Source organism: Bidens hawaiensis, unplaced genomic scaffold (assembly GCF_021521415.1).
Source record: "Bidens hawaiensis isolate Kalapana, Puna unplaced genomic scaffold, B.hawaiensis_p1.1 tig00048112_1, whole genome shotgun sequence".
Classification (NCBI taxonomy): domain Eukaryota; kingdom Viridiplantae; phylum Streptophyta; class Magnoliopsida; order Asterales; family Asteraceae; genus Bidens; species Bidens hawaiensis.
The window spans coordinates 41,538-58,292 of record NW_027498603.1 but is presented as its reverse complement, the minus strand read 5'-3'; the positions used below and the strand labels follow the sequence as shown (position 1 = coordinate 58,292).

The 16,755-nt window shown below is 36.0% G+C and overlaps 1 protein-coding gene across 1 annotated transcript; it reads right to left on the bottom strand.

Annotated features, from left to right (window-relative positions):
• Positions 1–3,747: 3,747 nt before the first annotated feature.
• LOC143597325 (uncharacterized) lies at positions 3,748–6,942 on the bottom strand. Its single transcript, XM_077075853.1, has 4 exons — positions 5,685–6,942; positions 5,417–5,580; positions 5,115–5,338; positions 3,748–4,755 (listed from the first exon to the last, which is right to left on the bottom strand). The coding sequence occupies exons 1-4, from the start codon at positions 6,811–6,813 to the stop codon at positions 4,044–4,046; spliced, it is 2,229 nt and encodes a 742-aa protein (XP_076931968.1). The 5' UTR covers positions 6,814–6,942; the 3' UTR covers positions 3,748–4,043.
• Between the last annotated feature and the right edge of the window lie 9,813 nt (positions 6,943–16,755).

The window sequence follows — 16,755 nt, the reverse complement described above, 5'->3', positions numbered from 1 at the left end:
AAGAATGGAGCTGTTCCAATGACTAAAGGAACCGTGTTAAGCAAATCGCAATCTCTGGCATCGGACATTGAATCTAAGCATATGCAAACAATTCCATATGCTTCTGCGGTTGGCTCTATCATGTATGCTATGTTGTGTACTAGACCAGACGTCACGTATGCCTTGAGCATGACCAGTCGTTTTCAACAGAGTCCTGGCATTGCCCATTGGACTGCTGTAAAGAACATTCTTAGGTACTTGAATTGAACCAAAGATATGTTCTTGGTGTTTGGGGGAGCGGAAGAGGAGCTCACTGTAAGGTGTTACATGATGCTAGCTTCCAGACTGACCGAGATGATTCTCGCTCACAGTCAGGATTCGTTTTCACTCTCAATGGAGGAGATGTTTATTAGAAGAGTTCCAAACAGAGTGTAGTGGCGGATTCTACCACCGAATCCGAATATATAGCTGCATCGGATGCTTCTAAGGAGGCTGCAGAAGTTCGTCACTGATCTCGATGTGGTTCCGAGTATTCGCAAACCAATCGAGGTGTTCTATGATAACACAGGTGCTATTGCTCAGGCCAAAGAGCCCATATCTCATCACAGAGCCAAGCACATTCTAAGGAAGTTCCACCTCATACGGGAGATACTGGAACGAGGTGACATCATAATAAGCAAAGTAGACACAGATCAAAACCTAGCAGACCCGTTCACTAAGCCGATGACTTAGGACAATCATGACCAACACAGGGATGCTATCGGTCTTAGATTAGCTAGTAATTTGTTTTGATTTAGTATTTGGATGTATGAACATTCAAAAAGTTACTTTTGAGTTCACTTTTGATTTAATGGTTAAATGCAAACGTTGAATATTATAACTGCGTTCATTTTAATACGTTTAATCCATGAATATTGTATTCTGAATTATCCGTAGTCGGTCAGACTCGTGAGAGCGATTCTGAATTAAGACTATTCTGACTTTGGACTCAAAGGGGTTGACTTCCAAACTCACAGACCTCATTATGAATGACGTTGGATGTAACTCGCATCAAATCATCTTCATGGATCTTAGTCATAAGATGCATTTAATATTGGTATGCTCATTTAGTATCCTTAGACCTGAGATACATATTAGAATTTTCGTTTACTAAAGGTATTCTTTGATCAGTGTCAACCGCTGTCGCGCAACTGCCAGTCATAAAGACATTGGTTGGGAGTATTCTGAAGTTCAGTGGGAGTTGTATGTAATCAAGATGGGATTCTGTACTCTTACATGATATGTAATAGTTAGACATCTTGGCGCATTCGTTGATTCAAATTGGTAAAGTGTGAGGCCTCACCCAAACTTACTGTGTGTTTGATTGGACCACTTTGACTCGAGAATGAAAACGATAATGATTGAACGCCATATGATATTGATATGATCCATGTCTCATTGTTCAATTGGTGTCTTATACGGAAAGGATAGATGACAACGATTACGATAAGTTCATTATCTTGCAATAGTGTATTCCAAGATCTTTTGGTTAATGAATTTAAAATGTCATAACCTATTGGGGGTAGCTATGGGTAGCTAGAGCACCGCTGGCTGTCAGCGTTGAGTAACTTAACCGAAAACCGTCCAAGTGGGAGACTGTTGGAATTATGGACCGGTTCGGGTAAGTCAACGTGGCCAACAGGGTTGTGACCCGTGAGAGTTACACCTTGGGCAACGAACTAAAACCCGCTTAAGTTGTTAACCGGTAAATGACGAATATAAATATGACGGAATTATTATTATTTATAATAGTTATAAATAATATAATTTATTTACTAATTAAATAAATTGGTTTGGGCTTTAAACGAGAGTTAAAACGAGTTGAACTTTGGGCTAGTTAGGATTTATTATTATAAAATTTTTTGGAGCCCAAGACAACTTGGAGACGGATATATAAGAGTTGGAATCATAATGATTATTCATTCCAAGTTTCTTGGAAGACATCCATGGCAGCCGCAAACTTTAATTTGATTTCTCCGTGTATCACGTATAACAATCGGCCTTTGTTTCGCCGCAAGCCGCCAACCCTCCGCTGTTGTTGCTGTGTACTCGCTGCCGACGCCGCCGCCATCTTTTACTCGCCACCACCGCTCATTCGTGTTCGGTTCGTCAACTAGCGTTTGTTCGTTGAACCTCGGTGTCTCAAGCGGTTATTCATTAACCGAGGTAAAATTAAATATTGTCATTTAGATTTATATATAATTTGGTTAGGTTCGTCTTGTACTCGTATTGTTTGTAACCGGATCCTGTACGGTTCCGTTAAATGGTGATTACTCATTTTTATATTCTATTGCGTATTCTATTATTAATATGATTAATAATTATGAAACTAATTTTATTAAACCGGATTTAAAAGTTAAACTATTGATTGATCACCACTGGAACCCAACATAACTTTCTCAGAGGAAAAAAAAATTCCGTTTTCAACTTTTAAGTGTGCTTTAATTTTATCATTATGTTTAGAAATTATGTCTTTAATGTTTTAAGTTTTGAGGTCAGATTCCTTGTTTGTTCACTTTCTAGCATCTCATCATTACAAATTTGAAATTAATAATAAAACGTAATTAATTTTGCTAGCCATTTGATTCGCACGTTCAGACTAATTTCAAAAGACCAATACCTTATTGATAATAAAACTGTTACATTCCAAATCAGTTTACCAAATACTTACATTACAACCACATTAAAATCCATAATACAAACAAATTGAAAACAAACAAGGCGTGAACAACTTAAAGCAATATAAATCAACTACTCGAACTACTCCAAGCATAACTAATGCATGAATTCTAAGGCCACTAGGTATACATTAATGCCTCTTAGGCTCATGGATATACTTTAACGTCCATGGTGTTAAAGCTGAGTTGACATGGGTTAACATGTGAGATACCACTCTCTTCATGGGTTAAGGGATGTTAAATGCAATGTGAGTTAAAATGTTAACGGATTTTAATATCATCTACACACATGCACAATAATTTAAGCATCAATTTTACATTAAAAAAGAGATATAAAGGAGGTTAAACATTTTCATTAGGTTGAGGTGGAGTGAAATGGGGTAAAGTAGGTTTCTAGGTGATATGGTGGCTACGCATAGTTAAGGAGCGTGAAGCCATTAATGAATATCCACGTAAGCGCTACATCAACCAATTTACCCTTTTTTTTACTTCATCTCACTTAATGGAAATGGTCTAACCATGCTTAACCCTTTATAACAATTCATAAACTATTGTGTTGAGTGTAAAGGAGTTTAAAACCTATTAACACCACTTTTCTTTTACGCCCCTTAACCCCAGAAGGGAGCAATGTCTCCCTCATTAACCTTTGTCAAATCAGCTTTAACACCCTAAACGTTAAAATATACCCAGGCGTAATCACATTCCTTGTAGCACAAAATTCTATTTCATTTTGATTAGTTTGTAATGCTTGCAACTATAGCTTTTTCTTATTTCAATTGTCCGGACATTTGCGACTATCAAATAATGAACTTTGGACTTTAGTTTACATGTGCTAGCTATTTTCGTTTACAATTGGAATAACTAGGCACCTACGTACTTTGAAAATTGAAAGAATTGAATTTTGGACTTTAGTTTACATGTGATAGTTATTTTTAGGATTGTACCTAGTGTCCTTACTTGTTGGGGATTTCAGATAGTAGTGCACAAAAAACCAGGTTGGGAATCAAACCTGAACCAAATTACTTCAATAACTGGTTTGGACCCGAACCGAACCAAAATCAATTTGGTACCCTATACTTTTCAAACCAGTCAAACCGACCCGAACAACATGTCTAGTCCTCAATGCATCTTAGCAATAAAAAAATCAATACATTTCTCTACTTCTAACATAAAATACTCCAGGAACCAATATATTACCAACTAACAGACATCAATCTTCATATCATTTCTATAACATCATCTCTATGCTAACTACCTGCACTTACGATCAACCAGTCACCTCTCGCCATGTCATCAAGCCCCCAAAGCCAAATGTTAACATGAACACGGTTGCGGCTGAAGTTCCTGCTATCTAGAAAGACCATCTTCTTGTATCCGTCTCAATAATTCCTCATAAGCCTTCAATGAAGCCGCAGTAAACTGTTCCATAGACTCAAACACGCGTTGTAGACTTGTTTGCAGACTAATCGCTTTACTAGTTTCACTCTGATAAACATGATGTCCTAACGACATATCGTTTCCTGATGAAACAATAATCATTCTATCCAACATTTGCAGCTCTTTATGAATCTTCTGATCCTCTTTATCCATATTTCTATCCTGATTTTTATCGACAACTGTCCGTTGTCTCATTTCCACCTTATCCCGTTCCCATAACTGAAGAACATTCGTTGCAAAATTCCGCATAGACTCCACCACTTCTTTTTCAGAAATACTTTGCATGGCTTGAGCCCATTGGTTACATATTACAAATATAGCCGGTGCACCGAGTCGACCAGGTGAGTAGGGAACGGGTCCGTCCACTGTTTGTTCAGGCTCGTACATAAGACATTTAAGAAGCCACTCGTTTAATGCTTTCACAAACCCCTTTTGAGCACCAAACCAGCACGAGAACCGTATTGCCCAGTTTAGGAGCTCGTGTTCAAGTTTTAGTGTGGCATCGAGACTTGTGTCACTAGAGTGTTTGTGAGATGCAATCGAATCGATGCGTTTTGCTGGATTTATTGCCTCGCACTGAATATGGTGGCATTCTTGCATTGATCTCCACATTCTTGTTAACCTGAATACGATATAAAACAAATATACCGTTAATAATTAATAAATCAAGGATATATATATGTCTAGCATAAATTTGATATTTCTGAAGACAATTTTTGTGAACTCTTAAGAGGTTGCAAGTTGCAACTTGCAATATCAACCAATTTGCTTATTAATGGGTCAATTCGGGATATGTTTTATCTCATAATGGGCCAAATAATTGTGACTTTTCTAGAGAAGATTCATTTAAACTTAATTTGATTGTGACTTCTCTAAAGAAGGTTCATTGTAATTTACAAAACAAAAGTGGAACACATTTAGGACTTAGGAGTCAATAATTTTGATAAATTTGCAAGTACAAGTCAAAAGAAAAAAACGTACCCTTCAAGGAAGTCATTTAATTGTGGCCACAATTCTTCGTCCCGCAAATTATTTATTTTCTGAGATATTTTCTCTACAACTTGAATTGCGATTCGAATTTTAGTTGAAAGACTTCTAACTAAACTTCTCGTTGCATCAACTTTATGATGTTCGGCCCCTTTCTCATCCATACGTACAAGTTTTCGTTTCTTCTCTTCATGAAGTAATCTCATTTTCTCTTCAATCTGTCACACATAACAAACCTTAAACCTAACAACCTTAACTTCATCTAATTATTACTTTTAGCAACACAAAACGCATACCTTAACTTCATCAAACAATTTCTTCTCCCACAAATACAGTTTATGTAATGTGGACGAAAGATTCTTGGACTTGGTTAACAAATCTACATCCACATCTAAATCTGCAGGGTCGGGTGGAGCTAGTGATAATAAAGGCGTAAACCCGTTCAACATCTTGGATGGAGCTAATCAAACACAATATTAACAGTTGACTAAAGTGAGCAACATAACATATTAACTATTAAACACCAAACAATTATTAAAACATCTAAGCAAGTAAAACTCAAACCTTGATACGCATTATGTTTGCGGTTATGTGGAACTTTCCAGACCTCCAGGATCTTCGCTAGCTCGTTACCCGACTCTGATGCCCGATAAAACTGCGTTTGAATTTCTTTAACAACTTCCGAGTCATTGTTGTATGTTGCCGGCTTCTTTTGATCTTCAACAACTTGTTTATCCACGACATGAACCTCGTACTCCACCGAATCCTCTTCTTTCGCCACCACATTTGGAACACTTTCCTCATCGACCACCGCCGGTTTCTTCGAACCACCACCCGAATCAACAAACTTCTGATTCCCATGTACTTCCTTGACAACTTCCTGTTGGTACAAATCCTCATCTTCCAAATCCGGAATCCCTTCCTCCTCCCTCACTTCCCTCGAATCCTGACTCGGTGTGTACGGAGGGTAATACGGTTCGTAACTCTCAAACGGGTTTAAAAAATCCCAACCCGAGGTAGGGGCGGGTGGAGGGGGAGGAGGAGGAGGAGGCGTAGTCTTCGAATTTGAAGACGACGAAGCCTCCTCAAAACCTCCGTACGGAGGTGGGTGGGAAGACGAAGCGAAAAACTCCCCGAAATTCGAGTAATCATTAGAGTTAAAATCAGGGTTTTGATTATTGTAACCGAAATGTATAGGTTCCGAATTGATGGGCCTCTGCTGGTACATAACCGACGGCGTCGTTTGCTTCTTCATGTAATTAACCGTGTAACCGCCAGCCGGAGGATAAGCATAACCCAATTCATTCTGATCGGAATAACTAAAATCACCGTACGCAGGCGGCGGAGACGAGCCGCCGTGCTCGGAGTGTAAATGCAAAGAGTCATCGGAAGCATCATCCTCATCGGAATCTGAGTGGAAGTGGATATGACCCGACCCGGAATTCTGAGCCACCGGAGAGCCAGAAACGTCTCCCTTTTTGTTAGCCGGAACCGGGGATGTTCCGCCGCCGTCGGAGTGAAGATCAAAGAACCGGTGTAAGGAATCGCCGAGGGATTTAAGGGAGTAAAAGTAGGCTAAGTGAGCTTCAGCAAGAACGTAGCGTTGGTGAATTGCTTCGTCGAGAAAGTGACATCTTTTTCTGCATAAATCAACCGCCGGCGAGTCCTCCGGCTTCGAACCCACACAGCCCATGAAATAAATAATTATAATAACTGGACCCAATTGAGTTAAAAAATAATACCCAGAATCATGAAGAACAAGAAGAAATGAGTGGAATGAATATGGGGATTTGAAGAGAGAGAGTATTAAAGGATTGAAAGAATCTTTGACAGCAGGTGGTGAATCGTCGGTTTGTAGCTTTAGAGAGAGAGAGAGTGAAACGTGCAAAAAGTGTGTGTGTGTGTGAGAGAGAGAGAGAGAGAGAGAGATAGTGTATTTGTGGGTATTGGCTCTGGGGAAGAAAGAGTTGAAGAAGTTACATTTACTGCCCTTGTACTGTGTTCAATTTCTACACAATGCCTTAATTGTCTAGTGACTAGTACAGGGTATTAGGTTATGTTGTAGCCTATACAAATGGGTACAAAATAAAATAATATATCATCTCCCCTCGTTTATGGATTTTTTTTGATCCATTTGAGTTTGGTTGGGTTGGGTTGGGTTGGGTTGGGTTGGGTCGGATCAGGAATTGTACACTCTCTGTTTCTCGAATTTTAAGTAGATTATAAACTTACGTAATGATATCAAACAATTTAATCGAGAAACGATATAAAATTTGGGATTCTGTAACAAACTAACGACATCTATAGACAATCGACTTGAAGTTACAGAGTTTTGTGAAAATATTCATGTAAATCAAACACCGGTAAATAGAATTTTTAAATTTCATATCCTATAACTTGAAATGTAGATCAAACATGACACGTGTAACTCATTTGTCTAAACGAGTAAAACATGTTGATAGTTTATAAATAGATCGTATTCAACGTTTAATGAACTGTTTTGGGTTGATGGATTGGGTAAAAAAAGATTAAACAAGCAATAATAGTTTACATGATGACCTTATAAATTATAAAATATATTTTTTTATTCTAGCTTTAAACTACTTGACGGATTTAACTAAATGGGTTAAACGTGTGAACACAAATAACAATCCATTTAATAAAACGTGTTACAAAGAGCCATAATAGGACATCGATATTATTAGACATGAAAACTCAAAACCTAGCAATTGATAACTTTTTGAAAATGTATCCTAAAATTTTAAATTGTCACTCTCCAAGTCTCCAAGGTTTTCAATCAAGAAGGTTAAAATAGTTTTAAAAAAATTATTAGAAAAAAACAGGTAAAAAACAATTCATTTACATGAGTCATATACACGTGGTCTGTTTTTATGACATAATTATGCTATACACGTGGTCTGTTTTTATGACATAATTATGCTACTTACGCCTTGTTTTTGAGTTTTTTAACAAGGAAAAAGATAAAAGGAGATGAAAGGATAAGAAAGGAAAGAAAAGTGAAGGAATTTTTTTTTTAATTAGATGTGTTTTTAAGTTTGAAGAAAATTAAAGGAATTGAAAGGATAACTATGTTAAAAAATATTTATCCTTAGTAATCATCCCATTTTTGGGAGGATAACTTATTGGGAAAATACATTAATTTAATCTCTCCTAACTCCTCATACTCCTTTCCTTTCCATCCTAAAAAAAACTTAAGAACACCCATTTTTTAACTATCCTTAGTTTTCATTTCCTTTTCCTCCTTTAAAAAAACTCAGGAACAGGGCATTAATGATTTATTTTAAATTTACTAAACCTAGGCAACTTGATTCAATGAATCAGCTATAGAGTAAAAGTAGAAAAGAATAAAAGTATAGGGGTTTAAAATAGAAATTATGAATAGTGAGTTTAGGGACTTGGGTTAGCTTTTTGAAAAGTATCATGTGGTTAGGATTTGAAAATGGACAACACCACTGAGTCATAAGTCATAGCCCACCTGGAAGGGTACGAAGGTCATTTCAGATTCAAATCAAGTTAAATACTCAAATGTTTGTACTTCGGCTGCATGCAAAATCTTTTAGCTCAAATAAAATAAAAAACAAGATATGTATTATACCACCGGTAGTGGAGGAGATTGCAAAGGAACACCCCCCCTAGAAGTGATCGAGAATCGGGGAACTGAGAAATATTTCATTTCAAGCATGTGGGGCCCACTCACTTTTTATTAATTTTATATTTACGTAATCACTAAAATCGTGACACTTCTTCCCTCAATCTCGCCACCACCACTACACCACTAAAATACAATTCATCTTGTTGTTGATTGGACGCCACATGACACACTCCCACACCCCCCGGTTTCTCCCCCTACCGCTACACGTGGTCTTAATCCAAGTTAATCATTCATACTTTGGTGGAGTGTTAAGGTGATTTGGGTGTAAGTTTGATGGTTCAAGTTTAATATAGTGCCCGTGAGATACCAGGTGTTTAAAAAATATAACAAAAAAGTTAAATTTAAACATATACATAATAACATACTTTATAGATTGATTATACTTTATGGATTAATAAGATATAAATGATTATGATAAACGAAATTTCAAAATTCACAAATCTCTAAAACCCTCTTTAAATACAACATTAGATAGTGACCCGTGTGATTAAGAAAGATGTTAAGATCACTATATTTAAACATATGCAAATGTTAACTTATAACATACTAATATGATACTTAACGAAATTGTGTGTGTGTGTATATATATATTCACTTTATCCCCCGTATTACATGGTTTTTTTATTATTCATTTATAATATTTATATATTTTTTTATTTTAATTTTATTTGTTGTAAGAAAGTTAATAATATACTTAGGATTTGATAATTAAAGCGTTTCACAAATAAATGAGATATTATAGTTTAAAAGCTATCTGGGTTTAATGAGACCCATGATTTGCTTATGTTTTTTTTAAATATAAAATTGTTTCTTATTTATAAGTAATATATATTTTTTAAATTAGATATTAATTTTTAGTATATTCCTATTTTATATAATTTTCATATAAAATATTTGATGAGTTTAGTTTTTAATTAAATGAGATGTTATAACCCGTTTAAGGGATATCTGGGTTTGATGAGACCCGTCCCGTGAATTCGGGTCAAATGCATAAGAAACCTCCATTTACAAATAAAGCAATCTAATGGCTTGAGAGAATGTATAGAGCAACTAGGGAGCTTTTAAAGGATTCATTTATATATATTTAAGATTCATCGAGAACATTTCTATAAGTTTTTTTTTATTAGGATTTCCAAATATAACATAATTGATTGGCTTGATAAAATAGGAAACTGCTCACATGACACTTACGTGGCATCTTATGTGGAGGCCCAATAACGATGTCATGTGAAAAAATCATCTTTTTTATATTAATAGTATAGTTACATTAGATGCTAAGCTATTCAAAAAAATATATTAATAGAGGTAGCATCATGAAATAAGAAGATAATTCCAGAAGCTCTCAGTCCACTATAGGCTCCCGCGGGTCATTCATGCCAAGAAAAGTATCAGCGGGAAGCATACGCCAAGAAATAAATAAAACCTTCTATAAGCATGTGGAAGACACCCGTAGGAGGAAGAACAAATGAGTTTAGTTAATTATCCTAAGAGATTGCGGAAGACACCCGCAAGCAAGAGAAAGAATGACTTCACATTTGTAGGGCAAATCAGATGATAACCAAAAGATTCCTTGATAGCGACGTTTACCTCTGATGGTCGGTTATTTTGTACATATTTTAGCTAGTTAATTGTATAGTTTTAGTTAGTTATTTGTCCGAACAATGGTACTTCATACATGTTTATTGTGTCACAGGTCACAAGATATTAATGCGGCTAATTTGGACTTATATGAGCACGAGATGAAGACCCAAGATGATGTGTGATAATGTATGATCAAAACTGGAGAATATGGGTAAACGTTGGTTTAGCATATCATTTGCTGAAAACAGAGTATCATATGCTGAGCATAAGAGGTGCGTAGATTAGGAGTTTTTAAAGTCGTTTGCTGAATTAGAGTATCATACTCTAAAGTTAGAGTACCATTTACTGAGCTAGAGTACCATTTGTTGAAACTAGAGTACCATATGTTAAACCAAAATAAACTACGGAATCGCAATTTAAAAACCCTATATAAGGATAAAGTTAGGGTTTGAGAAAGCGGACATCTCTGGAGGCTGGAGACTATTCTTGGAGAGGAAAAACCGCTATTATCCCATCAAATCAACTCCAGGTTTCATGAAGATTGAAGATTCTATCAAAAACATGAGCGGCCAATCTTCTCAAATCATGCCCGGTATATAGAGTATTACATATTTGATAGTTTTTCTCATGTGTTTATGAGAAACTAATTGTTATTGTCTATTATTGATCTATCAACATTGATTTTTGGTATTATTGTGCATTCAGTCGGTTTAAATTTATTTTGATTAGAACGATTTGTTTGCTAGTTTTTGTGATACGTGTTCATAGGGTTGTATTGATTAGTCTGAATGTGATAAAGCATACAATTTCCCTTAGTTGAGTCACACTGGCAGGGACCGTTTGATAACCAATTCCGTGTGTTAGAGATTGACGATGCTTAAGGTTTAGCTAGTTAACCAACCTGATTTGATTGTTGACAATTAATATGTTAAGTGACATGAGATGACTGTTTTGTTTCATGCTTGAACCCCGGGTGTGATTTGCTTTTGTTTACTGCTTGAACTTTGAATTGATTGTTTGCTTAATATTAAAATTAAATCATTGAGAGTGTGATCAACATTCATAACTGTTTACTTCATACTGTTAGGAATTAGTTACGCGTTACACTGACCACATACTCATCATGGTTCAACACCCTACTTGCCCTAACTAGTTTAAGGTGATTAGAAACACTTGACTATTATTGTTTTTACTAGATAGCGACATTCAAGCATCAAATGACACCGTTCCCGGGGAGTTAGTGCTCTTAGTGTTTTTGTGTGATTTGATTTCCTTGTTTATTCTAGTATTAGTTTTAGTTTTTTTTTTTATCTTTATTTCCACATTTTATGCGGGGTGTGTTATTTATGCAGGTAACATGTTTATGCACACCCTCCTTTCAGGAGGGCAATCTCCGTTTATCTTCACGCCAGATTTAGAGAGATTAGCCTGCCGAAACCAAGCTCAACATAGAGAATCCAAAATGGAAGGCCAAAACCCAAACCAACACCAGAATTAGAACTTAAACCTAAATCAGAATCAAACCCAAAACCCACTGCCCGAATATAATATCTTTCACCCAAATTATAATGATAACCGAAACCAACCCAAAAACAACCCAAATCCACCCGTGAATACCAACCAACAACCAAACCAAATAACTCAGCTCGTCAATCCAGAAACGGAAATATCCACCAACCTACACCATCAGCTCCACACAATACCCCTGTCACCGAACTCAGGTGTATTGAGACGAAGATTATATCAGTATTCACACCTGAGATGAAGAAGGTGAAAGGGAATGAGATGATTTAGAACAGGGCAGGATGGTAATGATGTAACATCCCTAAAATTTTGATTCAAATTTGACAACTTAGTAAAGTTGAAGGATCAAAATTATTCTTCAAAATAAATAAATGAGAAAATTTAAATAAGGAAAATAAAAATATTCCATGAATAAATTCAACCCATGTTATGGATATGGAGAAAGAAAAATCCATCCCACATGGAAGGATGAAATAAAGTGGAAGCATTCCACATGGGTATAAATAAGTAAGATAAAACTCATCCCACATGGAAAGTGAGAAAGATTTGGAAGCTATTTAAAAAGAGATAAATTTCCATAATAACATTCTTTTATGCCTAGAATGAACCCAGTGGTCCTAGTGGAGGGTGCGAAGCACCCGACGCGCACTCACGGGCTCGGGAGAGGACAATGGCGACGGCGACGACGACGAAAACAATGTGGCGCTTTGATGGCGCACTTCGCACGCTCGCATCGCCACGAGCCGCTTGAGAGCCGCGTTATTGTTTTTGGAAAATGAAAGCTAGAACAAGACATGACAAGTTATTACAGTAAAGGGATTCAAAATGAAAACTCTAATATACTAACGTATCGCGTTACGCGATGGGCATAATCAAGGAACCATCGCGATACGCGATGGACATCTCACCAAATCCTAGAAAGGGCGGTGTCGCGATACGCGAAGGCCCAAGACGTTAGGCCATCGCGATACGCGATGACGAGGAGATCTGACTGATGACTCATGTCCATCACGTGGCAACACGTGGCAGGTGTGTCAGGCCACATGGTGACACGTGGTGGGCTCAGAATATAATGATTAATCGCGATACGCGGTGACCCATTTAAGAGGGTCCATCGCGTATCGTGATGGGACCCAACTTCAGCTATAAATAGAAAGGGTCACAGCGCATTCCCCTCACACCAAATCACTTTCTCTCTCTAAAATACACTCTTTCTAACTCGGTTTCGTGCCCTCGACACGATAATTATACCATCGTAAACCGACTTGCCTTGAAGCACGTGCGACAAGTCCTGACGACCGGCGCACCTCATTTTGCGTGCCAAGCATCATTTTGCATGCTGAACCTCATAATGCGTGCCAAGCTCGGAAGTTTTGACGATTTAAGCATTAGTACGCTGCATAGAGTAGAAGTGCTGCTCGTACAATCTTATGCATACAACTCCAAATACCCGTGTAAGGTAGGGGTTCTTCCTAAGTTATTATTTTATTATATTTTAAGGCTTAGACCCTAGTCAGGGGTATAGCCTAGACCTTGATCAAGATTTATAAATACAAAGGTTAAGTTAAATAAGGTTTCTTTAAAGATAAGAAATATAATATATTATATACATGAGGATATAATTAAATTATTATTTCTTCATGATTAAGAAAGATAAGCTTTTACCTATAAGGGGTATAGTCAAAATAGTGTTTTTCTTCATAACTAAGAAACATAAGATATCTATACTATATATAAAAAGAATGGCAAGGACCTCTTAATTTTTAAGAGGTCCAACCTATAATGCAACTTGTACAACATATAATGCATCGAATTATAAGATTTTAAAGGCACTTTTATCTTAACCATATAATGAATGGTTAACTTCAACTTTGTCAAAAATAAATTACAATTTTAGTCCTTTAACTTCAATTAGTTTTTGTTAATTTATATAATACTTACACTTTTACCCTTTATTCTAAACAAACTACCCCCACGACTTTTAAATGGCCATAACTTTTTCACATGTTAATATTTTTTTTAAAAAAATTACACTATAAAAGCATTTTATTATCTTTAATTTGAGTATCATATTGCTATAATTTATTAATTTTAAAAAAAATTAACATGTTACGTGATCATCAATTAGTATAGGCAAAAGGTAGGACATATTCGGCTCATGGGTCATAACAAATTATGGTCAGAATAAGTCATTACAAAAAATGGTTAATTTGGTTCGGTTCTCGATGGGTTCAGGTCAAAAGAGGCCAGGTCAAAACGAGCATTGGGTTAAAACGATGTTGGGTTGGAATGGGTTTCGTATCAAAACGGGTTGAGTTAAAAAGTGGTCTACTTGAAATTACTGTACATTTCATCTTTTCTTCTTGATTTTCGTCACCGGTTACGCGCGTTCAGGCATTAGTTACGTGGATGACCTTGTTTATGGGTACCATATTACTCGCGTGTAGGCATTGTGTGACGCGATTACTGACACCGGTTACGTGTCTGATGTCACGTTATGCACATACCATCATCGGGATATGCACGTACTGCTGGAGAAACGTACTGACATCGATGACGTTCGTGCGTATCCCGCTGCATTGCGCGGGCACCTGACTAGTTATACACAAAAGATATAGATAATTGAAGTTTTTTCTTGAAGAAGAAACCTATAATAGACATTTCTTCATGAAGAAGAAACTCAGTACATGATTGGAAAATATAGAGAAAGGTTTCGTATCAGAATATTTTATTTAAACAAATGATCAATTAAGGTTTAAAGCTATCAAAACCAGACTAAAGGTCTGTAGTCGGATTAAGAGACGATCCGGGTATTTATATAAACCTATTTTATTTTAGGTTAATCATCATTCATTCATAAAGGTTTTCAAACGAGATCACTACATCATTTGGAACAGACAATCACATGTGAATACGTTAAACATTTTTCAATCAGTTAAGATAAACGGGTTGTTTATCTTAAACAAAGTCAGTCAATTATTTATGAGATTACGTGATCTCTAACGTAAAGATTTATGGGATTACACGGTCCCTAATTTTACAAGATAGAAATAAAAGCAACTCAGACCGAGTACACATGTGTCTGGATCCAAACATAATTTGTCTAGTCTTTCAATCAAGGCTACGTGGCCGCAGACTAGAGATCATAATAAAAGTTCTCCAATGGGCATCAGTTCCCGGATAACCGTAATTGTGTGTGTATGGCAGTGACACAATTCCCAGATAAGAGACCTTTATGCTGAGATTGTTCAAGAAAACTATCTTATCGGTCAAAGAAAGATTTATTAAATGTTTTTAAAGTCAACGATTCACCAACATATCGCTGACGTATCTTCCCCCATATTTCAGGGAAACATGTTAGTACAGGTTGCAAGGAATTATAGACATTCAAGAATATAGATGCTCGCAAGGTAGAGATGGCTTAGTTTTAAATCATTAAAATATTGAAAACAATATTTAAACAGTGTTTATAAATCAAACACTCAGATATTTATTATCTGAGAAGCCTTTCAAATAAATTAGTATTTTATTATAAATAAAGGGTTCAAAATATATTAATATTTTATGAAATGAAGACTTCCGCTAAATAACCCGCAAACTCTGATATATTTACAAAACATGTACCCATTATTGGTCACACTCCTAGGCCCTAAGTTGGGGGGGGGGTGACAGGTTGGTATCAGAGCCATCGATCTTATCGAATTAGGTATTTGATTTTACCTAGGTTTGATCGGAAATAAGTTTATGATAGTTATTAAGTATTCAATAGAGAATATAAAATAAATAATCATGGAATGATTAAAATCGTTATGAATAAGATATAAACAAATACTGATAAGATAGGAAAACACACTTCTATCCCTAATATAACCTCGTATAGATGTCCGATCGTCAATCTAGCCAAGGATCATTATAGCTTCTATCTTGTAAAGGAAAAGGATATATGGGAACATCTTTACTCCCAATTTTTATATCTAGCGACGAAAATTCATACCAAACAACAATGGAGGAAGATTCAGATTCGTTTGATTCTGATATCCCGCTAGCTCAGATCATTCCAAGTCGGAACACGTATAGAGTTGGACCAAGTATATCCAAGAAACCAACAATGTTAAAAGGAAAAGAAATAATGACCTATCCCGAAGAAAATCCTCAGGGACATGAATATTTTAATTATTCAACAAAACAAGATTCTTACTTTGCTCACACTGAAGGTGAACGTCAGAATATAGAAATGTATGACATTGAAGATGATTCAACTCATTATGAAATCAATGTCACTAAACTAGCTGAAGCAATGCTTAAGAAAGAAACGAATACCGAGAAGAGACAAAAAGAAAGGGAGAAAGACGAAAACACCAAGAAGGACAACAAAATTAAGAAATTGATTGTTCGATGGAAGAAATAAGAATCTTAGAAGTTGTAAACAATGCAATTATAATAAATGTTGTGCAATCTTGTAAGAACATAAATAAAAGATATATTTAAATTTCCTCGAAATTATTAATGTATCTTTTAAAAATAATTATGTCAAGAAAAGATCGCACGAACTCTCGGATAATTCTTTCAGTACATCTGGAAGTGAGAGAATACTAACTAGGAGATTGAGGAAAGGTCCAGTTGACAAAATCTAAAAAGATGACTAACCCCAAGTCAACGCTACAATAAATAATTAGCAAAAATTAAATGAGACAGGCGTAGAAAGAGAATAAGTAAAAGTCTCATGGTCTATTTATATACAACGGATATACTAGGAAGGTACTGATGTCTCCCAAAGAACCTCATCGACTATCATCAAGAGACTTGAAAAATTATATAGTGGAATTATCGTTTCATACGATTACCCCAAGCATAAAA

What these genes read in the sequence shown, in the direction of transcription:
- LOC143597325 (XM_077075853.1), bottom strand. Translation starts at nt 6,813, where the DNA reads ATGGGCTGTGTGGGTTCGAAGCCGGAGGACTCGCCGGCGGTTGATTTA. An exon ending in CAAACATAATGCGTATCAAG is followed by an intron (nt 5,581 to 5,684) that starts GTTTGAGTTTTA and finishes GTGTTTGATTAG; the next exon opens with CTCCATCCAAGATGTTGAAC. An exon ending in AATTGTTTGATGAAGTTAAG is followed by an intron (nt 5,339 to 5,416) that starts GTATGCGTTTTG and finishes TATGTGTGACAG; the next exon opens with ATTGAAGAGAAAATGAGATT.